At 36.1% G+C, this 25,650-nt stretch overlaps 1 protein-coding gene across 2 annotated transcripts in view; it reads right to left on the bottom strand.

Moving 5' to 3' along the window:
* LOC114265111 (serine/threonine-protein kinase TOR) overlaps positions 1-17,924 on the bottom strand; it is a 63,258-nt gene extending 45,334 nt beyond the window's left edge. For both annotated transcript variants that reach the window (XM_028205853.2, XM_028205854.2), the window contains exons 1-15: positions 17,602-17,924; positions 16,263-16,601; positions 16,000-16,074; positions 15,317-15,489; positions 14,140-14,238; positions 10,305-10,464; positions 10,079-10,222; positions 9,723-9,892; positions 9,412-9,616; positions 9,150-9,335; positions 6,852-7,004; positions 3,802-3,923; positions 3,561-3,660; positions 3,388-3,483; positions 2,535-2,665 (exon numbers count right to left, since the gene is read on the bottom strand). In XM_028205853.2, the coding sequence (XP_028061654.2) occupies positions 2,535-2,665; positions 3,388-3,483; positions 3,561-3,660; positions 3,802-3,923; positions 6,852-7,004; positions 9,150-9,335; positions 9,412-9,616; positions 9,723-9,892; positions 10,079-10,222; positions 10,305-10,464; positions 14,140-14,238; positions 15,317-15,489; positions 16,000-16,074; positions 16,263-16,601; positions 17,602-17,721 (2,273 nt within the window). In that variant the 5' untranslated portion in view covers positions 17,722-17,924. The remainder of the gene's footprint in view (positions 1-2,534; positions 2,666-3,387; positions 3,484-3,560; positions 3,661-3,801; positions 3,924-6,851; positions 7,005-9,149; positions 9,336-9,411; positions 9,617-9,722; positions 9,893-10,078; positions 10,223-10,304; positions 10,465-14,139; positions 14,239-15,316; positions 15,490-15,999; positions 16,075-16,262; positions 16,602-17,601) is intronic.
* Positions 17,925-25,650: the final 7,726 nt, after the last annotated feature.

The following is a 25,650-nucleotide window of genomic DNA, read 5'->3' as shown; positions in this document are numbered from 1 at the left end:
TACTCATTGCAACGTTTGGTTCACTAAATAAAATGATAGGAAATGCATAGCAAATGAAATCATCATTCACCATTATAAGGGAATGATCATTTCATACAAAAGCTTAAGGAATGAAAATTCCGTTCCATTATCACCTACTGACAACATATTGACAAGATCCATATCAGCAGTATCAGTGTGCACAATGGCACACACCAATACACTATTGCAAGAGCCCCCATCAACACAACTATACTTCCATGATTCATCTAATAGACAGAGAATTTCATCAACATCATAAACAGAACATACAACTAAACCCTGAAAGTTTTTAATACTTGAAACCCATGCAGAACATAGAGATTATCACAGCTTATTGCATTAGAGACATCGATCTTGTTGACAAACTTATTTTCTGTAGATCTGAAAGGAGTTAATTAAATAGTTGGTCTCTCATTACTAAGAAATGTAACAATAGTAATATCAATTTTCATATCAAACCACACAGAACTAGCAACGTGGATTTGTTTGTATCTTGGCCTCCAAATTACATGGCCTCCTTCCAATTTACCAATTGGAAAATAAAGTTTTTCTCAGTAGTCAAGTGATACATCCAGAAGATACTTTCCAAACTACATAATAAACCATGAAATAACTTGCCTTTGATTTTTGGAGAATAATTTAGAAATATTTCATGGTTTTATTATGCAGCTTGGAAAGTTTCTTAGATTCACTGTTAGCATGAACCAATCAAGCAACCTGTTCCTGACCTTAAAGCATGTGATGAAGGAATTGGTTAACAAGTTTGTTATGGTTTGATGACTGAAGGACATGAAACTATGCATAAAATGTTTCTGTGTTTCATGGGTTTACTTTTTGATGAAATGAGCAAAAGAATTTGTACTGATTGTTAGCAAGACAAAGATGCTTCCATTAAATTCATAATGGTTCAACACACATTCTCTATCTAAAAGGTTTAAAATTTTTGTATTCAATTAAGTGTTTGTGTCATCCAGATTGAAGAACAATTGTATGAAATGGTTGGCAGGAGCGAGAGAAAAAAAAACTTCAAAAGACCTTGTGGTAGTAATGATAAGGTGTTCTAAGCAATATATTTTTTTTATAGCATAACTTGGAAAAGTAAAGTTAATTACAAGTAATATCAAAATGTACATTTCTCATTCTATGATTTTGATAATGACACTACAATTTTATTAAAGGATAGAATAAGTAAAAAGGACACAACGGAGTACAAGAAATCCACAGAAAACAAAAATAAAAAATAACATACCACACATAGTTCGCCAACCTCTATAAATAAAAAACAAATGGATCCCAGTAAAAGGAGATGATATTGAAGCCCAAAAAGAAGACGCTAAAAAAATTTATCCCATAGTTCTTCTAAATCTTCAGATTTATCCTAAAAAATCCTAACATTTCTTTCCAACCAAATTACATACACACCCAAAAAAAAAAAAAAAAAAACCACATCCCAAAGTGCTTGTGCTTTCTTCCTCAAACCAAAACCTCTATAATCAATCAAAATCATTTGATTACAGGTATATGGTGCTACTCAATCAATATCCACGAGCTACAGTAGTCTATGCTATACAGACATAGCCATAGCCATAGGACAACGCTAAAACAAATTACCTATGCTCTCCTCATCTCTCCTACCCATAATACACCACTATGGAAGTAAATGACAATGATATCCCCTTTTCTGAAACGTAACATTAATGAGTTTCTTATGAGCCATAAACCATACAAATATTTTAATTTTAAGAGGCACAATTGCATTCCAAATCATCTTTTGAGAAACAAAAAGTGATGCATTAGGATTGTTAATAATCCTACAAAAGAAATAATAGCCCACAATCTTTTATCAATAACATTGGGCGTCAAACGAACATCCTCAAGAATAGACAATAAAGAAGATAATTCAATAGCTTTCCAATTGTTAAGGTTTCTAAATAAATTAAAATTTCAAGAATTCATAGGTAAATAAGGAGAAGCCATAAGGAGCAACAAAAGAGTAATGAGAGCAAGAGAGACGATACAAACAAGGAAACAAAAGATCAAATGAGATTTCTCCCTTCTATACATCCTCCCAAAACTTGCTCATTTCCCCATTAGCCACAAATAACAAGGAAACCGAGACAAAAAAGAAAGACCCTGACTTCTGGGGAGATTGCAAATTTCCCCAGTTAACTACATAAGAATCCCAATAATTACCTTCAACCCCGTTACTTCCTCTTAGTGACAGATTGCCATAAAGAACCACACTCCATAGAAATCTATATAACAATTTTCTCATTCTATAATAACTTGTAGAATGAGCCATCATAATTTCTTGCATACCCTCAATAACTAACAAACAGAATTTAGTAACTTAGAAAAAATAAATAACTTAGTAGTAGTAATAGTAGTGGTGGTGCTGAACTAGTGATATTATCACCACCCATATCTAGAACTGACCCAGACAAGAGTGAACAAAATAAAATCACAAAAAGACTTAACAAATGAAAACACAAAAGAAGAAAAACATGGCATACCCTGTACTCTGCACAACTTGACCAAGAGTGGCAACAGCCACCTCACGTTTGGTGGCAGCAGCTCCATCCAACAAGGCCTCAACAATTAACGGCATAAGTTCGGGAATGTATTGTCTCATTGCAAAACCACCCTGAACCAGGCAGGAATAAGTTTGGGGAAAAGAAGAAGCAACCTATTGTTAGTTGTGTGCAAAATAATACAAAAATTCGTCCAAAGTACAAACATCATCAAAGCACCAAACATGTTTCGTTAGGGTAAATTACACTGACCCCTTGAGGTTTGGAAAAATACAATAAGCCACATGACGTTAGCATAATTATGTGAACTCCCTTTTACTAACGGTAAAGCAAGCAAGACTAATGTCGGTGCACACACAGGCCTAATCAAAGGTAAAGTATACGTTTTAGTGTAAATTTATAAAACAGATGAGTGATGGTAAGAGAGCAAAGTGTTATAAGAATTTAAACCTTAAGGGAGCATGGTGTATTTATGTCAAACTTGTGGAGCTTACTGTATTATTCTCAAACCTTAAGAGAAGTAATTTACCCTTTTCTTTATTATACAAAACAAAAATTGAAAAATAATATTAGAACTTTAGTTTCTCTTTGGCACACTTCGAAGAAAAAATAAAAAATTGTTGAATACATTTTGAGCACCACAGAAACACTTTGTTGAGGAATCAAAGTTGGAAGAACCATCATTTCCCAGCTCAAGGGTAATTTGCCATTCGACTAGTTAAATGTCTTCTCTAGCAAACAACATCTATAAAGCATAATACACTAAGCATATCCTAACAACTCCACACAATATTTTCAAAAATAAATATTGCATTACAAAGAGAAGTTTACCCACCACTCTAGCAAGATCCCCAACAGTCACAAGAACTCCACTTATAATTCCATGATTAGCATTCACCCCAGTTCCCTCACAGAGTTTTGCCACAAGTGCCTGGATAAGATATGAACTTGATGAGCATGGAGCAAGTAAATAAACTAGACAAATATTTTAAAGAATATAACATGAACCTTGTGTATTGGAGCAATATATGGAAGTATTAACCGTTCGCAGCTGCGAATTAAGCAACCCAGCAATTTCGCACTTTCTTCTCTACACTTGCTATCTACACTGCTAACATATCATGGTAGCATATTTCAAACCTTTTAGATGTGTATGAAAGAAAAAGTTACCCACCAATACAATATCAGCAATAATTAGTAACTTAAAATTGTGAATGAATATCAGTTACTAAAAACACTCTGACTCTACCTTTGCTTTAGATATGTCAACAACTGAATAAGATGGCGACGAAGTGCAGGAAGAACATATGCTGGATTCTTTTCAGATAACCTCCCAGTGACAGAAATTGCATATTCCCGTACTTCAAAATCCTATAACAACAAAGAACAAAATATGGAAAGGGCGAGCAGAGTCGTAAAAAGGAATATGTCAAAGGTTCTTGCAAAGTGTAAAAACCAATCTGACAAATACATTACAAAAGAACAAATATAGCTCCCATAAACTTCAAATTGCATTTTTATAAATAAAAAAACCTAACAAAAACTCGACAATTTAATTCATAGACTAATCCAGTGTTATTTAAGAAAAGAGGCGCACTGAAGCGCCAAGATCTCCTAGGACCTAGGAGCAAGGCAGAGGCGAAGCACAGGTTTTATCAAAGAGAGGTACATCTTATAGATATTGCATAGTGTTTTTTTTTTTTTTTTTTTTTTTTTTTTGAGTTGGGAAATTTTATTGAACAATTTATCTACCATATATACTAAGTACTAACTGAGGACGTGTATTTTTACATAAGATTATTACCAACACATTACATGTTGTATTTAATAACTTGAACCACATCAAAAAATCAAATTAACAATAAAAAAAGTTAAGCAATTAAAAAAATTAACTAACTAAATAATTAAATATTTAAACAAATTAGCCATTAACAATAAACACTTAGACTGCAAAATACTGTTTGACCATTGTTACTGAGCGAAGGGAAAAGAGTAAAACAAAAAAATGGTACGTAACCTAATCTATATCATTAAAGTCGGCTCGGCTCAAGGGCGATGAGGCACCTCAAGTGCAGGGACAAAGGCAATGGGGGGCTAAAGGGGGCCATGCCCCCCTAACTTTTGTAGAATTCTTCTATTAGCCCTTAAATTTATGAATAAGTTTAGTATGACCTGACCCTCTTAAGTTTTTAAAAATTCTTTCATTAATCTTTTATTTCATGAGTAGTTTTACAATATTTATGACATGATATCCAACTATTTGACATATTACGAATACCATCAATTATATTGATTTGATATGTAAACATCATTTATTATTTTTTGTTATAAAAATAAAAAGAAGAATATTTTTTTATTTATTATAAATTATATTAACCAATAAAATAACAGTCTAATAAAATACACACTAACATCCTCATTATATAGTTCAAAAATTGTATGAAACAATTTAGATAAACATTAAGAAATCGCTTATATAAATGTATTTTCTTTTGCTAATTTTTTTCATAACATTTATGTAAGAAATTATTATTTTCAAAATGCTAACTTTATCTATTTTTCTACACTTAACTTGGGCCCCTAAAATAAATTTTCCGGCTTCGTCCCTACTAAAGTGCACCCAGGTGCATGCCTTGATGTGCTTTTGATAACACTGGACTACTCCCCTCCATGAATATACTTTTTACTTGCCAATTCAATTGCTTTACCTATATAATACATTCTTCATTGCATGTTTCACATGTTGCTTCCATGTTTACAATGTTAATTTTTCTTTCCTTTCTATACAAAAAATTGGTTAGACCCTTGGGATGTACTCATTCCATTTCCAATGGTTGCATCGACTATTGAGTGTTTGTCACATGCCTGAGAGGTGTTGCCCAACCATCTATAATTATGAAACATACTTTGGATTAAAACATACCACGAAATGTCCTACACATGACTAGCAACCATCCAAAAAGTGCACAACACATCTTGGAGTCTCCAAAAAGAGTTGGGATCGGATGCAGACGCACCTCCTCTATAAAAGAGACTACAAATAATTTTTAGATGTTATTATTAGACTTGAAATGCTCTTCTCTACAGAGGGGACAAGCTAAAACAGCATTATCTGTTTAAGAGATACTTGATGGTTCCCATATCAATACCAAGATGTAAATTTACACTTTTTCCATTTTACTATTTCACACTTCAAATAAAGAAAAATCTGAGAGTTCTTGTTTTTTTCTAAACTACCTTAGAGCATGCACTTTCCCACAATGCTGATATATTTCCGTCTTTCCCACCTATGTTTATAAAAAGCACATTCCCTTACATACTAAGGGAACTAAAAGCAGTTAAAACCTCTGGGATAGGCAAGCTTTTGTACAAATAATAGAAGAGTTTCTGATCTCCTACTACTTAACTGCATAGAACTTAACTATTTAAAACGGTTAAATGGTTCTCCAAAGAAGATTATAAAAGTATACTCAGATTAGTCCCTGTTAATGGGGGTCTTGGAAGGGTGGCCTACGTAACATTTGAACATTATGTACAAAGTGGTTTCCCTCGAATTCGAACCACAACCTCAAGGCTATTGGACTGATTTTTAACCAATAAACTAGTGACCCCTAGTTTTCTCCAAGCAAGATTTTAAGCAAACAAATACAACCATAGGTCTTATGCACAAGTATAATTTAGCCAAAAATTTCACTACCAGAAAAATTTTGAAAAAAAATAAATGGGAAGGAGAGTGAATGACTAGGGAAATTTCATGTCAGTGAAGGATGGATTTTTTGGACTTGCAACGGTCTATAAACAGGGTGAGGATTTGGCAATTTAATTAGGCCAGAAAAGAGAAACTTTTGCCATCATAACAATATCATGAAAATAAGGAGGTTAACAAGGCTTGCCATCCAAATTTAAAGACCTAAAAAGCAAAAGACTAGGGAGTGGAGGGCAAGAAAAGGGAAAATATCGTAGGAATCACTCCTAGATTGCCTTAGGCATTACATCTACTCAAAAGTACATTATTCTTCATTAAATTGTAAGAAGACAGAAATATTACACAAACCAACCTCATATTACAACAATAGAGTATGGAATTTGGAAGTGGCTAGTGAACACACAAATATTACACAGACCAACCTCATATAACAAGAAAAGAGTACAGAATTTGGAACTGGCTACTAAGACAAATCTGAAGACTACTAAACTCCATAAACACAAACCTAACAAAAAAGACATGAAAGAAAATAAGATCCATATCTCATCAGCCTTACCGATTACCTAAAACTTAAAATTTAAGTGAAATCATACCTCATCATTTAATGCAGCAAAAATAGCACTCAAACTATCAGCCTGTGCCAAGAAATCATCAAATCCTCCATTTTCATGCAGAGAGGAAAATATAGAATGCCGAACAGTAACATCAGCATCTGCCACAGCTGTAATAAGAAGCTTTTCCACAATCTGCGGAATAGAACTAACAATGAACAATCTTTTCATAGTGTAGTTTGCACATATTAATTCAGTTGGAACCACAACATCATTTTCTAACTGAGTTTCAAGAACACATTCATATGAGCCTTACAAGCCATCAAATAAGGAAGTAACATAAAATATAGAAAAACACACGTGTCAGATATTTCAATAAATAAACACATATTTAGCCAACAACAAAAACATGACGGTCATACAGATCATGGATGAGCTTAATCAAAAAGATTCCAAAATACGAACATAGAGAATGTGACTTTAGTAAAAGATGACGAAAGAGGGGTAGTTGGCATTGAAGGCAGAGAAACACTTGATTATACATAACGATGGAGAGATTGTGATAATATTACTCATATTTAAGGCAAGATGGACTAAGTGCAGGGGTGCTTGGTGTCTCGTGTGATTGACACAAACCCATAAAACTAAAAGGACAATTCTAGAAGACACCTATGAAATTAACCACACTTTATTATCAAAATGTTGGCAAATCAAAAATGCCTATAGCCAAGATGAGAATGTTGAGGTAGATGTGGTGTGGCAAAACTAGGAAGACAAAAATTAGGAATGAATGAATTCGTGAGTAGATATAGCATCCATTGAAGATAAAATGATGGAAAATCAATTAAGATGGTTTGATTATGAGCTACAAAAACAATAAATTTTTTTTTTGTTTTTTTTGAGCATCAACAAAAAGTTTATTAAAAAACCATAAAAATGAAGGAGGACAAGAAGTCCTCATACAAAGAAGAAAAGAAAAATCAAAACAAAATCCCAAAACTCCTAGCACTAGAGATGGCAAACAGCAGCCCAATCCCTAGAGATCAAGAAAAAAGGAACTCCTTTAAAAGGAGGGGACACAAATGCCCAAAACGAAGCCAAATAACCAGCCCAAATAATTGCAACAATTAGGAAGAGCAACATTGTCTACTTTGTGGGTAATGTTGAGAGACGAGAGACCAAAATTAACACGGGTTGGTATAATAAAGAAAGACGTTATTTAAAACCATTAATTGAGGGGAACGACAAAATAGGATTCATAGCCAACCTCAAATAGTAGGGACAAGGCATGATTGAGTTGAGCATTTTGAACGAATATATTAGTTAATGGTAGTATGGGTTGTGAAAGAGAACAAAGGCAAATCAAGATTAATGCTATCAAATGCTAATGAACTAAGCATAGAGAACGATTGGTAATCAAGGTTTCCAAAAGGAATTCCATTGAGCAAAGAAGCATCAGAACGGTACTCGTAGCAAGCAAGAATCATTAATTGATGACATGTTTTGTTATTGCCAGCAATCTACACTTAAGTCAATACCCAAACATTTACCAAGGATTCAAGAGAGGATACGTAGTTTGAGATATTATGCACTAAATAAAAACCTTATCACTATTCTAGGTATCTCCAAGTGATTCTTAGAATTCATATAATCACACAGCTCCCACGAGGTTGTAAAACCATTCCCAGTTTTGGCCAACCAAAATTTGCCGTCTAAACGAAACATCAAGCCACAATTCAATCATATGACCTCAGATGAGAAGTTGACCATTGTGTCATTTGCACTAGCAAATAATAAAGGAGCTAGTAAGCACTTCCAAAAACATATTGAACCACAAGCTGTAAACTTAGCTAATATAGTTCTCCACTATCAGAAGGCCAATAAGCCCAACACCGTAGGAAGAAAACAGCATAAAGACACCATCACTCAGTCAAATTGTGATCCCAACATCACATAATTGGCATGAGAACTTTCAACCAACAACAGAAGTATGTTTAATAGAAATATCATTTCATCTTCCTTTGATTAGTCCATTCAAAGCAGCAATACTCAATTAATAAACAAAAGGCAACCTCGTGCATGAGGCTCCCGCTAAAGTGGGGTCTAGGGAGGACAAAATGTACGCAGCCTTACCCCAGTTCTAGAGGTTGTTTATGGGCCAACAAATAATTGTAAGCCAAAGTATGTCTATTTGAAAAATCGTTTCCACCCCACATTATTAATGTTTTTTATATTATTAAAAACATCATTTTAGTAACTCAGAGAAAGCCAACACCACCCAAAGGAAACTAAAATTGTCAGCAATTTTATTACAAAAGAATAGATAACTTAAAATCACACCTCTTCAACAAGACGTTGTCGCTTTCCCCCAGTGCGACTGGACCTAAATCGTGCACAAGCCATGCCAGAGAAGGAATTTGCCACCAATACGCAGCAACACAAGGCAGCATCCTTTCTTATAGCTCCGTCCTCATCTTCCAAATATACTACAACAATATCCCTCGCAGACTCAAGAAGATCGTGTCCCTAGAACAAATAATAGCTTCACAATATAATGACTATAAAAAACAGCCAGCATATTACAAAGGACAAGCAAACAAACCTTGAAATTAAAACATGCAAGAGTTTGCAAAGAAAGTTGCACTAGAGAAGAACCACTAAGTTCTGCTACTTGCTGAAGGGTATTCGTCACATTTCCTCGATTCTGGGCAACAACAGGTGGCCTTGCCTGGGCATAAGATTTTGAAAGAACTCCCAAAATGCAATCCAGCAACTGATCTTGAATAGTAGGCAGCAAAGAAGGGGTACTGAAATATCCACCATTATCATAGGGAAACAAAAAGTAATAATAATAAATAAATAAAAATCCTCCAGAAATGCCTAACAGAAGTGTTTCTAAATATTTCAGTCCACCTGACGGTTATTTTCTCAAGAGCTTCTACTAGAGTAGTGGAAAGACCAGCAGAAAACATAGCATCCAAAAGACCACGAACATGAGGTTCCATAGCAGACCCCATGGCTTTTGCTATGCTTCCAACACACGACAAAGCCTCAAGTGAGGGTTTCCCTCTACGAGGCGCAATCTACAAAATAGAAAACATGCCAATTTGTCAGAAATTTTATTTCCTAGCAAATGAATGCATAGAAATAAATATATAAAACACACACACAAACAAAACAAAACAAAAAAAGTGCACCATGATGATTCAGGAAGGAGATCACAATTTTGGCAAGAAGACCAGTGCTAACTAATGGCAAAAACAACATACCGCATCGCGCAAGTGAGATGTTATTGTCGGCAAGTAGTGGACAAGTTCACCATCCAAAGCACCAGCCATCTCGCCAAGAGCAACAAATCCACTGGCACGTTCGGCAGGTGTTTTAAGAACTGCGAAAAAATGATCCATGCATATCTGTACAAGAAAAACCATTTTTCATTAGCATAAGATGGGAGCAGCCAATAGCATTGTAAAACCAAAAGCAAAGCTCACAAACCGCTAGATAGTTTGTAACAAAACGATCACGCAAGAAATGAGCAATGCGAGGTAACAGTGAAGTTATGCTGAGGCGAACAAGCCGATCCCTATGCTCTAGGTATCTGAGAACAATTTCTGCAACTTCCCTGTACCTCGACATCATGAACTCACCCGTATTCCTGCCAATGTGGAACTCAATTATCCTCAATACGAATTATAAATCAACAGAAGTCACTGAACAGCAAGTGACAGGAAGGTCCAAACACTTAAAGATGCACAATATACTAGAATATTCAAATCAACTATTTTACAAAGGTGCCTATGTGTGTAGAACTATTGTTGTTGGTACAATCAAATGAAACAATTTCACTAACATAAACCCAAGAAGCACACAGTAACTTTACGTCAGAAACACATGGTACTTCTCATGATGCCTTTCCTCAACAGGTTGAGAATACAGCAGACGAGAGAGGGAACTATATGATAGAGAAGTAAAGGCACAATGGCAGGTCAATAAAGTCATTGCCATACAAGTACTATACATGGAAGGATGGAACTCCGTAACTAATACCTATTATTCTTTAGTATTTACAAGAACAAAGTAACAATAGGAGCAATGGGTGGACTTTTTGAATAAATATTCGAAAGAAGAAAATAAATGAAAAAAACTAATTTCATCCGTTCAAAAGTAACTGCTCTACTAAAAATATATTAAAATGGAGAAGATAAATCCTGAATAAACGGGCTTCATATAAAATGACTAGACATCCAACAAGCAGGAAGCACCACATAAATTTCTAGGAAAGTGGGGAAACGAACAACAAAGGAAAATTGACCATGACAAGGAATAAAGACCTAGAGTCAAATGCTAAACACCCAATATTTAAACAAAAACAAGCTCAACTCCATGCGGACCTACACCAAGAAAAGGTAGGTCAAAATAAAACTCCCCTTGAACTAGCTACTTATACAGATCTATCAAAACTACTTTCTTTTCTTCTTCTTTTTTTTTTTTTTTTCCCTTGGCTCAGCAACAAAGGGATTTTATTAAAATAAAAAGAGAGAGTACAAGAGGTCCTCTAACATTAAACATAACAAACAATATAATCTGGAATCAACCACAAAACAGAAAAGAAGATCTATGAATCACACACAGCCTTCCAATCTTTTGATATCAAAAAAAGTGGAACCCCTTTACATGGAGGGGACACCAAGGCCGAAAAGGATGACAAGCTGCAAATTTTTATCCCACATTCCCATATTTATCTTCAAAAATCCTAGCGTTCCTTTCCGTCCAAATAATCCAAAATATTGCATAAACCACACAGAGCCACAATGCTTTTGTTCTTTTCCGGCCATCAAATCCCCGAAAGTCAATAAAAAGCGAATGAATACTTCCAATCGCAGCCACCCACAATAAATCCACCAACCGGAAAAGTCAATGCCATAATCTCAACGCCACAGGGCAATGTAAGGAAAGTCAATTCAAAGACTCCTCACCTTTCTTACACACAACACACCATTGAAGACAAAGAGAGCGCTTAGGTCTCCTCTTTTGAAAGATAGCATTCGTCAAGATGCCTCCGTGAGCTAACAACCACATAAAAATCACACCTCAAGCGGCACAAAAGATTTCCAAAATTTTTGTGAAGGGGGAAAGAAGGCAAATTCGAATTATCAATGATTTTATTGAAGGACTAGCATGTGAACTCCCCTAAAGAATGTAAGAGCTAAACCCGCTAACCATTTGAATGATTTCACTTTTTTCCTCCTTCAAGTAGCCAAAAAGCACCCCATTCCACTCCTTCACTTTCTCTTTAATCAGCTTCAATTTCTTCATAAACAAAGCCCTCCCATCCTTGGCAAAGATAGTTACTCCACCACACTCTGAAACTTTCTCTAAAGAAATAATGCTCCAACCACATATTCTCAAACCTAAAAGGTGATGGACCCCACTTGAAAGGGAAACTCTTGCTAACAATTGGACAATGACCAGAAACTAATCTTGGAAGTGCCTCATCTCACATTTGGGAAAATCTCCTCCCAAACCTAGAGAGAACAAAAAAAGATTCAATCTAAGACATACCCGATTTTCCTAAAGGTTTGACCACTTGAATCTAGCGTTAAACATATTAAAATCAACTACACAATAATCTCTAATAAAGGAATCAAAGTTCCTCATGCCTTTGTCTGTTCCAAACCCATTAAGTTTTTCTGGCATTAACCGAACAACATTAAAATCCCCCCCCCCCAACTCCTTAACACACCAATTTGGAGAACACATCCCAAAGAGACTCGCTAATTCCTCCCATCAATCCTCCCTCCTACCAGATCTATTTGGGACACAAACTCCAATCAACCACCGCTCATTATGAAGGTTCCTAAACCTAATGGATAATGAAAACTTCCCCAAAATTGTCTTGCATTCTAAAATACCCTCTCATCCCATATAATCAAAATTCACCCCCGTCCCGCCCCCCCCCCCCCCCGGGCACCTGCCACAAGACGGAAGAGACACTCATCTCCTAAACCTAGATCCCCAAATACTCTTAATGAGCAACCTATTACACTCCTTAACTTTTGATTCTTGAAGCATGAAAATATCCGATTGATATACTCACAAGAAATCTTTTATTACCCCTCTTTTTTTCCTGTACCACAAAGCCCTCACATTCCAACTTAAAATCTTCATTAAAAAACAACACGGAAGAGACACTCATCTCCTAAACCTAGATCCCCAAATACTCTTAATGAGCAACCTATCACACTCCTTAACTTTTGATTCTTGAAGCATGAAAATATCCGATTGATGTACTCACAAGAAATCTTTTATTACCCTCTTTTTTTCCAATACCACAAACCCCTCACATTCCAACTTAAAATCTTCATTGAAAAACAACACCGCCCCTTTCTTTCTTTTGAAGTCACTTATAATTAACCTTTTAGCTCCCTAACACCTCTCCTCCTACAACTTCCCCTAGCCCTATTTGTCTCCTCCTCTAGTAGACTCCCCCTCTTTGCTAATTAAATCCACAGGTCCCCTTACTCTCACCAAGGATAAATCTGTCACCACAGGCAACTAGTAACAGGTAACTTAATCTTGGTCATATGTCAGTAACACAATTCTATAGCTTCCATAAAATGTTTCCACATCTAGCCAACAAGAGCTTAAACCTAAGTCAAACTTCTGGGTCCCATGCTTGTTATGATCCAAACTTTAGTACAAAGATCCATTCTGTGTACAAGACCAAGTTTAAAACCTACAAGGGAGAATCATTAAAAGCAACTACAAAAAGAATCTCACTCAGCTTTGTGCTAACTGTCACAAATGTTCAAATAAAATGTGCAAGCATTGTAGGCCCGTAGCTGTTTAACTTGAAGTAATACCAATGAATGGAATAATCATGGAAGGGGTTCATAAGACCTATGTTACACGGACTCTTCAAAATAAATCAAATACCCATGTCGGACACCCGACACTCAGACAAGGGTATGGGATATGTGTCGGATACTTTTCAACGGATACTTCTTATATAATTGTATATAACACTATTATTATACATATTGTTGTATAATTTCTATAAATACCTTTTTGACACTGTAAGTTGCATACAACACCTTTTTATCTCACATACTTTGATTAAAAATATGACATTTTTTTGCTAAGTCCGAGTAACCTTAAATTTATGGTTTGATGAGTCTTTAGATACATACCCACACCCGACACCCATACCTGAGTCCATGTAACATAGCATAAGACATATAAGTAATCTGAAATATTTGCAAGAAAGAATTTAAGGAAAAATCAAGCAGTAAAACCATTATACATTAAAATAATCAACAACTCAACCAACCTCAAGAGCTCGCCAACTGCAAGTAGAGAACCATGTATGCTGTGAATAGGGGCATTTCTACCTAACCCATCTTGTGTAGCCTCAAACATACGGTAGTACCTGTCAAAAGCACAAGAGAAAAAGCAAAAGGTCCAGATGAATTAACTAAATAAAATAAAACTATGCCCAACAAGCATTACAAACTTTTAACTGCTAGGGAAAAATTATGTAGATCCACTTTAAAAAACAATGGTAAAACTAATTGATGGGCAGCCCTTAATTGGTTCGATAATAACCATCTGCTTTGGAAGCCTAAGGTGCAGCCCAAGGGTCCATTGCATGTAAAATGAAGACTTTAGGGTCTAATAAACGTGATGAGTATTTTTTATTATTATTAATATTTATTTAAAATTTATATAATTTTTTGTTAGGATTTTTTGATTATATTTCCTAATATTGTTATAATTTAGTTTAGTATTTTAATTAGGGTTAATAGCCTATAAATAGGCTTTGCATTATATTATTCAAAGTTGATTAATAAAATTGAGAGTGTTTAAGGTTGTGGCTTCTGTGTGCTTTCTTTCCTCTCTCCTTCCCCTCTTACATGCAACATCAATTTGGTATCAGACCCTAATTGATGTAATAGGATTTAGAATGGTTATTGTGTTTTGGGCAGCTTAGTCGGCCTTTAGCCTATAAATAAGAGGTTAGGGCCTGTAGTAGTCAATTTTATGATATGTTAAAATTATATTTTCTAAGCTTAGTGCTCTTTGTCCCAATTTGAACATTACTCTCTCTAACGAAATTTGTTTCCTAGATTTGATTTCATCACAAACAGATATCTAAATACCATAACAAATCCAATAGCAAGGGCATTACTAGAAGAGTACTGAAAAATCATATTGATATTCATTTGATTTTTATATACAGGGCAAACCAAACAAAGGCAATTTAGAACCAAGGCCCAATAATTACCTTATTCATAATAACCAAGGATCCAATAAATAATTAAAACCTTCGCCACCGCATTAGTGTTAAATAACAAACTAAAATTAAAAACCATCTGAACTCAACAACAAAAGACCACAACCTGCCTAATCAATAAGGCCTAGGAAGACACCCTAGTATTCTTACAACCGGACAATTTTTCTCATCATTTTTTACCAACTAAATTTAAAAGGTTTGCATCCAAACTAACCATTGCACACGCCAACGCGTTTCACGCTTCTCAATGACACGCAGGCAAGCACGCAATGCCTCTACAGCCTGCTCTCGAACAGCTAGTGTTGGATCCCTCAATGCAACCCATATAGCATCCACAAATTCAGGTACATGTACATTGAAGACAGTTGAAGCATTTTCAGCCATTTCCTGCAACAAAGCGAAAAATAGAAGAGTATCCTCAGTAAAAAGGGATTCATCAAAATCTGAATGAAGAATATTTCTTAAAGACAACTAACATCGAAAATGAAACTGATATAGTTTGGGTTGGGAGTCTAAGCAAATATTCTGCCTTTAAAAGTCTCAAACACAAACTGTGCAATAAAAAAGAAGCAACCAAAAATTACTTACGATGCAAACTTCTAGTTGAAATAAGGTGGCAGGATAGACAAACAAATAGATAAAAAAAGAGAGTATGTTTTGCATTAGGCTAAAAGTAACAAATGCTGATTAAGGAACAAAGAAAGTCAAGAACGGTCATTGCTCTGTATAAATAAGTCAACCATCGTGATATGGAAGCAGGATTTAACACAAGAATGAGCAAACTAAAAACTAAATCAATTTCACCAATTTATTATTATGTTTGTTTAAGTAAATCCTCTAAACTTTGATAAATACTAAGCAAATAACTGTCTATAACAGCAAAAACATTACACTTACTTTCAAGATCAAGACAGCAGCAAAACGACGATACTCAACTCTTTCACCATGAAGCCACTCCAGTGCATTTTTCACCTAGGAAACCAGCAGAAATTAGATCCTCATAGATCCCAGACTACCATGCAATTAATGAAGGAATAATGCAACACACCTGCACTTTTTTTTTTTTTCTTTTTTATCATATTTTGGATCAGCAACATGAAAAAAATCGTTAAATATTAAAAGGAAAAGATACAAAGAGTTCAAGGGGAAAAAATACACACCTGCCATTCCACTTCATCTGCTGTCATTGCCCCACCAAACCTGGCTAGATGGCCAAGAACTTGACTAGCAAGGATTAAAATGTCACGATCACGCTTCACCTCAAACACACTTCGCATGTAATTAGAGAACCTTGAAACCTTGGAGGAATTCTCACCAAGTGACAGATCTGTCAACTCATCAATTGCCCTTAATGCTCCCAAATTTTCAGCAACATCATTACTCTCTAACAGACTGGTAATACGATCATATAACTGATCCATAAAACGAAAAAATGCTTCTCCACTAAGATCTCGGGCTTCTTCGTCCACATGTTTCTTTAAAGCTAATGCAGCACCATCCTACAATTCAGACAGCAATACAACAAATTACATAAGTGTGGAACAAACCAAAAGTACAAACAAACAAGCAGTTTCAAAGGATTTGAATGGAACCATCCAATTCCACCTTCATATATGGCCCCCACCCCACCAACATTCACCCAATAACGACGCCCGAAATCAAAAACGAAAAATAATATACTTTGAGGAACTCAGCCGATTACATTTTAAGTCATTTTATACATGAGCAGAGTTGAAGATGACAGACGAGATAACAAAGTTGGCAACCCAAAAAAAAAAAAAATCCAAACATAATAATTAAGATTGTCCTTGGTATGTCATGATCTCGGTTATTTGTCAAATGTGCACGGAAGAATAAAAACATAACTATTTGAAATCTACATAAAAGGGGTACAGTTAGTCATCTGCAAATAACGGTGAATGAGAAAAACCGCATGCATTATTATGGATATCAACTGAGTTTTTTGGGGGTTTTTTTTTGTTTTACTTGGTTAACTACAGCTTATGGAATGTGGTAAAATTCCTAGAGGTCATATTTCCGATTGGACTTCAATTCAATGAACTGAAAGGCATTTGAATTGCCACCTTAGCAAGCACAACAGTCAATTCACCTTTCCCTCAACTTATGAGAAAATGGGTATTTATCTTTCATTTAAATTCTACTTTGTGAGCATAACTAAGCTTCCAGAATAAATCAAACTCTAGCTTATGAGAAAACGGGTATTACCTTTTGTCAAAATTCTACTTGGTGACCATAACTAAGCTTCCAGCATAATCAAAACAAACACCCAATTCTATTGAAATTCATTCCCAACTGCCAATGAAATTACTAAAACTACACATATAACCAACCGAATTTAAACTTTTTAACCAAACAAAGCGTAAAACTCAACTCAGCAATTACAATAGGAAAGTTTCACAAGATTCCGGAGGTCAATAATTTCCATTTGCTGTTTTTCGTCTCAGCAATCGAAAGTAGAATGGGGAAAACAATACTAACCTTGGGATAGTTGGTTCTGGTGCATAGGTCAGCGAGGACCCGGTTAAGCGCATCTAGGTTTCCGGCGCCGGAACCGGTTCCCGGGCCGCTGAAACGAATCGATTGCGATGTGCTCGCCATGTCACCCCTCAAAACCCTAGCCCAATCTCGCACACATCGATTGCTCCAGAGCTATTGAAAGCTGTGAGTGTATATAGATATAGATGAAGGTTGATCGGTAACCAGGAGTTCGGTGCAGAAACCTCACTGGGGCACCGTCTCTCTCTCTCTACTTGTGTCTGTGTAGGCTTTTTTTTTTTTTTTTTTGGGATTTTTTTAACCATGTTGGCAGATTACGTTATATGAGATTATAACGGTTAATGAATAAATTATTAATAAATAAATTACTTTATTAGTAAGATAACGGTTAATATTAAATTATTAATAAATAAATTACCTACTTTATTAGTAAGATAACGGTTAATATTAAATTATTAATAAATAAATTACCTTATACGAGATTATTGGTAATGGTTAATAAATAAATTATTAATGAATAAATTAAATAAAAATATATTTATTTTAATGATAGTATGATAGATAAAATTATTTATATATAAAATAAATAAATAAATTATTTCAATATTAGAAAATTTTAAAACAAATATTAAAATAAATAAGTGCACTTGGTAAAATAAAAAAATTGACATAATTTACTCACTATTTTCTTAAGCCAACACGCCCCCGGACGTATCGGGAAAATTCCGTTTTGTTCATTGGGCTGCTACAGTTCGAACTCAATGTCACGGTTCTGAATTTAATCTTGCAAAGTGCAATGCAAGACCGATAAATTACCAAATAATCAAAATCCGTCAAATCGTTTTGAAAAACTGATTTTTTTATAAAGAAGTGTAAAACATGGACTGCTTTGCCAGATACAGAGTTGCCACCTAAATGTTTTATTTTTGGAAAAATTTAGGAAACCCTGACTCGTTGCCTAAGGCCACATGTCCATCATCACCAAAGTTGTCTCGGCTCGGGAACTTGGGTACGAGAGGGGAAGGTCATGTAATGAGCACCCCCGCTCACCCGATCAAAGATCGGCCTGTACTAAGCATGATATCTTATTTTTTAAAACACATGCGTTCTTATTTTGATTAATTAGTTAGAATAACTATGTGATGCGCACAACACACAAGAATATACTAGATTGCCTAATTTGGAACAAAGCATCGCATATCCGTTTGTTTGGAAATGGTTCGAAATTTGCTACTCGCAAGTAGGCTAAAATATGGATTTCAATGAATCGTTCCAATTCAAGTAATCCAACCTCCACCCACAGGCATTCAAGCAGTTATATCACATAAACAATTAGCCTCATGGCAAGCATGCTGTCATGTTAACACTCACACACATGCGAGATGCTAAAGCGTAAACACTTACAGTGTACTCCGAGTCAAAATAATAGCTAGTTAGAAATCAATGCATGATCCTAACTTATGTTAAGATGGCTAATGCAACTAGAAATAGGCTCAGCTATTCTAAGATGTCATATGAGATGCAACTTGATAATCATGTATTCAAGTAGGAACTGAAATGCAATACAATTAGTATGATGCGCCGAGCCCGGTGCATGCAATACAGATGAATGATGCAAACATGCATAGCATAAGGATGCTAAATTGAAATATGATCTAGAACTAACCACTGAAAGCAGGTAAGTAAAAGGGAGAAAGACGTGAGGTTGGAAGACATTTACACACTCACGCACACTTATTACAAAATCCGCCCTCTCAACGGAGGGTCCGAATAAATAATACAAATCAACTAATTAATTAACTACCCTAACTAATTAATTATTACAAAACCTTAACTGAAACAAATAACTATTATAAGCTATCAAAAGCACTGAAATGGCCTCGTGATGAGGGATGCATGTGCGCTCGGTTGGCTTCTCTCGAAAATCTATTGCCATGCCTCATGTTGCCTCTGTTTGCACTATTATATACCTCTGAAAACTGTGCCAACTTCTGTGATGTTTCTGAACCACCTCATGGACACTCTGAGAGGTCATCGGCCAAGAGGGGTGGCCATCGACCAGTGGATAATGGTCATCAACCAAATCTAAGGCTATCGGCCAAACACTGTTAGTCGATCGGCACTGAATATAGTCGATCGGCTATTCCTTCCTGTGGACTGCTCCTTTGCTGCAACAGAGGACAAATAGAGCATGGCAATGCATTTACAAGATAATGTTTGCAACTACACCCCTTATCATGTTTAAGGCTAAAAAGGTATATAGTTATCGACCCTCGGGCCACCAATCACGCATTTCGATGCATGATGGCCAAAGGAGCCAAGTGTGCAACCATCAATACAGAATGAATGCCAAAACAAATTAATGCCTTGCACTCTATCATGTTGGATCAAGAATGCCGACGACTAAGGATTGAGGCACGTTTCGTCACTTCAAATACAAAACGTCCCTCATTCCTCATGTTTGGTTTGAGATGCCAAATGCAATATGACTCAAACATGTACACAAGGCTAAGGTAACAAGCATGCCAAATGCAATGCGACCTAAACAAGCATGTGATAAAATGCAAGCTAACAAGCATGCAAAATGCAACCATAATCCTACGAACATGCAAAGATGGACAAACATACAAGCATGATGTAAAGTAGCAACTTTGAACAACATGGCAAATGGACTTAAACTAAAGACGGACAGACTTCAACCATGCCCAAAATCAGTGGCCAAAATGCCAAGAAATGATGGAAATGAAGCATGAAAAAGGCATGGCAAACATGCATGCCAATTGGCCCAAGAACTAAAGCATAAAGATGCAACTCTTAAGCACACCTAAAGAGTGACAAGCATGGATGTATGACAATACTACATGCTCTGAAATGATGTGAGGAGTGATGCCAAATCAACGAATCAAAGCGAGTATGACATGCAAGAAAGCTCAAGGCTTAAGGCTAGCCAAGGAGCTTGTACCATGCCCATAACAAGCAAGCCTCAAAGGGCCAAGGTGACTAAAAAATAGTCCCAAGGCAGACCAAAACAAGGTTAGAACGTGCATGGAATGAGGCCAGAACATGTTAGAATGGTGAGCACAAAACATGACGCATACAAGGCCAATAAGAACGATTGTAGTACACCTATCAAAACCAAATATGGCATGACTTGACCAATGAAAAACAGAGATATGGCATGTCAAAATAGGCCTAAAAACCCACTTAGATGGCATCCCAAAGACCTAATCATGGAGGCATGCACAATGACCCAACCTTAAGGCACAAAACATCAACCTCCCAATGCATGGAAAAGATGACAAATGCAAGTGTATGGCTACACTACATGGACTGAAATCACATATGGAATGATGCCAAATCATGAAAATGGTCCAAGTAATGTATGCTAATGACTTGGACACTTAAAGCTAACAAGCTAGAATGCATGGTAGCTATACAAAGCATTGCATATATGATCAAAACAACACCAAATAGAGCTTAAAGATGGCAAAACATGACTAAAAATTCATTTGAGTTGAGCCAAAATATGCAAGAATGATGGTCCAAATGCATGGTGCATGTAAAGGCAAATGAGAGGATTGCAAGACAAGTGTATGATGCATGCAAGAGGCTATCAAACAAACTTAAAAAAGAGGTATATCATGGCCAAATAACACCAAATACATGTTACCATTATGAGCCAAATATACAAGCAAATGAGACACAAGGAGAGAGGGGTGTCCCTCTCCTATTTAAGACCTCAAAACTACCTTTCCACCACTGAAAATCCTCTTGATTTCAGTGGTAGAAAGGTCATGCAAAGACAAGAACAAAGGCCAAAAGGGATGGCTCCAAATAAGGCCAAATAAGGCCTAAGAGGGGGTAGACAACCCCCAACCAAAAAGTGGCCTTAAACAATCATCTAAAGCATACAAAATCAGAACTTTTTTTAGTTTATAGTTAAGCTTAAAACAATATGCAACAAGGTCTAAATGCTTAAGCAAGAGTGGGGAATTAAAAGTAAGTTTGCTCACCCTTGAAGAACACCTTCAAGAACAAAGCTTCAGCAGGTTTTCCAGGCTTAAACCACCTCAAGAACTCTAACACCAACTCCCTAGCACCTCAGTAACCAAGGATGGTGTTCTACTAGGTGCTTTAGTGCAAAAGTATGAACAAAATACCCTTTAGAGCACAAACACACACACAAATATCAAGAGAGAGGGGGATATAGAGAGAGAGATATATATTTTCTATCCCCAAATTTCTGAACCTCTAAGAAGGGATGAGAAGCTCTGATACCAAGTTGTAACGCTCTCAAAATAAACTCATAATATCATACAGTCAAGTTGCAGGAAAGAGATATTATATTACAATCATCAGAGTATCCTTACAAAATGTATTACACGTTGACAACAAAAGTAACTGCCCTATAGGCTTATAACTTTCCAAGTCAACACTTGGTTACACAAAGAGAGTACTACTCAAATACATATTAAGCCCTTGGCTTGAATTTACATGAAATACATTCAAAGAAAACAAAACAACAAAATAGTTTGTCTGCCTCTGGCCTCCCAAGCTACGTTCTAGGAGGTGGCATACCATCGATACCTGAAAATAAAGTCCCATATAGGGTGAGCCACAACCCAGTCGAAATACACTAAACTAACTATAAACAATGACTAAAACAATAACATTAGATAGATGGTCCACACTTACATTCCAACGTATACCATGTTACAGTTTCATGACAATCATGTCCATATTACAATTCATTTTCATTTCTTATCCAACTTTAAGTTTGAAAACAAGGCTCAGAGTCTAGCCACATAATTCAATGAGATGTTAACTCATCACTAAAATACTTTCGAAATTTATAATGGATACCCTTTTTGGTGCTGTATCAAAGTCAACAAAAACACTTCCATACTTCACAAATGATAATGATATACATTTTAGTACTATATCAAATCAAACAAACACTTCCATACTTCACAAATGATAATGATATACATTTTAGTACTATATCAAATCAAACAAACACTGCCATACTTCACAAATGATACACATTTTAGTGCTGTATCAATCTCAAACAAAATCCGGTTTAGAGGTCCATCCCCCATCTTCCAATAAACCGTGGAGTACATCCCCTATCTCCTCCCACACAATACAATGTATATAAGCAATTATCATATACAAATTTAATCAATCAAGACAAATGATACACATTTTAGTGCTATATCCATGTCAAACAAAACACTTCTATGATTCACAAATGATACACATGGTAGTGTTGTATCAATGTCAAACGATGTCCGGTTTAGAGGTCCATCTCCCATTTTCCAATAAACCGTGGAGTACATCCCCCATCTCCTCCCACACAATACAATGTATATAAACAATTATCATATACAAGTCCAATCAATCAATACAAAATTTTGATGTATTATACCAACCACCATACTCGATAGCACACTCAATTGATTAGTTTTAATTTGCCTAATCATCATGCATTGTCTACAACAATCAAGACTATCCTTCACCGATAGCCCAAAGCAGTTATTTCTAAACAGAAAATAAATGCACCAAATGGATAAACTATCAACATTTTGTCTAGGTGACCAATAAATTAATCCAACTACACTCTTTGATCCTGTACCTTTCCAATTTGAATATTTCCTATTCACTTTCTCATTTCCCGAAATTAATCATACAAATTGATTTATCATAACAATTAGGACTTTTTCCCATATTTACAATACCAACCCTAAGGTTCCATTCTTCATCAATAATCCAACACCAAGTCCATCTTCCAATGTATTACATACATAAGGGTTTATATGTTTGAAATCCCATCTTTTAAAAATTACACAAAGACCCCAAACTTTCTCAAAATTACCCAACAACCCCCAACATATCGAAATACCAAAATTTAAAGACAAAGCTCGTAAGATGGAGTAGGATATCCCTACCTTGAAGTTGGAGCTTAAACGGAGAAGAAGACCAAACTCAAAGTGCTCCAAACTACAAACTTTTCGAATCAAAACGTAACCCTCGACGATCAACACACTTTTTGTAAAGGCCAAAGGGTGGGAGAACACTCCAACTAGATCAATCCTAAAAGAGAAGGGAGAAAGTAGTGAGAGAAGCTCTCAAAAATGACTTTTCGAAAAAGTAAGAGAGAGAGTGGAAGTTGAAAAGTAATTCAAGAATGCCCAGCTGCTAACTGATATACGCATGATCCGCTTGAGCGGATAATAGAACGCTCGAGCGTCAAGCACAAAAACTGGACCCGCTTGAGCTCAATAAGTCCCGCTCGAGCGCCAAGACACAAAAACAGAATACATCCGCTCGAGTGCGAAAACTAGTCCGCTCAAGCATAGATTACCCCCTCCCAGAACTTTCACAGACAATGAACACCCCGCTCGAGCGCCTACAGACCCGCTCGAGCGTGACCCGCTTGAGCGTAAGGAAACCTGCTCGAGCGTGAAAACACATCTGCAGAAGTTTTGCAGAGGCACAGATACTGGAAGTATGAAAACTCCGCTCGAGCGTGAAATAGCCCACTCGAGCAGACAACCAAACAAAATCCAACTCCGCTCGAGCGCAAAGGTACCCGCTCGAGCGTACCATCAAAACTCTAGGCAGCAAGGAAATGGACTAAGGCTCAACCAATCCGTTCGAAACACACCCAACACATCCTAAAACTCAGACATATGGAATTAAAGGATGACAACAAGACATACAACCACCAACTCCTCGGAACTTAAGTCCGGAACACTGTACATAAAGGGGACAAACCTGGGATCGCTATAACCTCTCCCCTTTAAAGAATTTCATCCCCGAAATTAAGAGAACAACACAATTACAAGGTCAACTGACCACAAAGCACTCAACACCCGAGCACTTAGGGAAGAAACTATTCTCTCAACAAATTTGTAGTTAACTCTCACAAAAGAAAGGACTAACTAAGGAAACACGTTCCATAGATAACACTTAGGCATAAAAGACCTCAACAAAACCAAACTCTTCCGAGATAAATCACCAAAACACCTGACTAGCGCCCCGAGCTAAGTCACTTCTCAACAATTTTAAATTCCAAATAAAACAACCAACGCAAATCTTTTGTATAAATATAAGGGAAATTATTCTCTTGCTCATGAGGCATTTCTCAAAGAAAATCAAATTTTCAACGTTGGCATTCTGAAGAAATTTTTTTTTGCAATTCCCATGCAAAACTTAAAAATTCTGCAAATATTTTTCATAAACACGATGTCACCCATAACACATGACCATCCACGATTTAAATTAAATCAGTTTCTCAACAATATTACAATTCAACTATCAACCACCTGACCCATTACTGGTCACCCTATCTCTATTCGGGAGGCAACGTACAGTATACATCACAACACGTGTTACCCACATGCATTTCTTCCAAACCCAACGATTTCCAATATACATGATTCACAATTTCATATCATAGTCAAAGTTCATGATATATTCCTAGTTCTACAATACATTCAATACATGCAATGTTACATTAAACTTTCATTTCAAGGCAAGTTTCAAAATATTTCCGTAAACCAAAGCATATGCAATGTTTTTTTTTTTTCAACTTAAGACATAGTCAATGCTCTCTAAAGTTTTAACAAAACAACAAGGATACAACGCATGCTCAAACATCCACAAATAGATCCGGATATTTCTCTCGGACCTGAAATTCACTTACCCAAGTGGTTTTCTCCAACCCCGTTATGTTTCCACAACACCTCATTTAATGGAAGGGCCCCGTCCTCCAAGACCCGATAACAATGACAATAGTAAGCCACACGCAACCACTACAGTGTTCTGAGACATCCACTACGTCTCGACTATCGACAATACTCAAACCAGTATTTAGTATTTACTACCCCAACATAGGAAATATGAAATCATTTGTACACAAGGCTTCCAGTCGACTTTCACAAAACAGGAACGCAAGACGAAGCAAGGGTAAAGAACAACATTACAGCCCATTTACACCCTAAAATTTTAAGGTCTTCCCAAAGACAC

This window comes from Camellia sinensis, chromosome 12, assembly GCF_055761805.1.
Source record: "Camellia sinensis isolate YWXY chromosome 12, ASM5576180v1, whole genome shotgun sequence".
NCBI classification, from domain to species: Eukaryota; Viridiplantae; Streptophyta; class Magnoliopsida; order Ericales; family Theaceae; genus Camellia; species Camellia sinensis.
The sequence above is the reverse complement of the archived record's forward strand: the minus strand, read 5'-3'. Positions and strand labels throughout refer to the sequence as shown.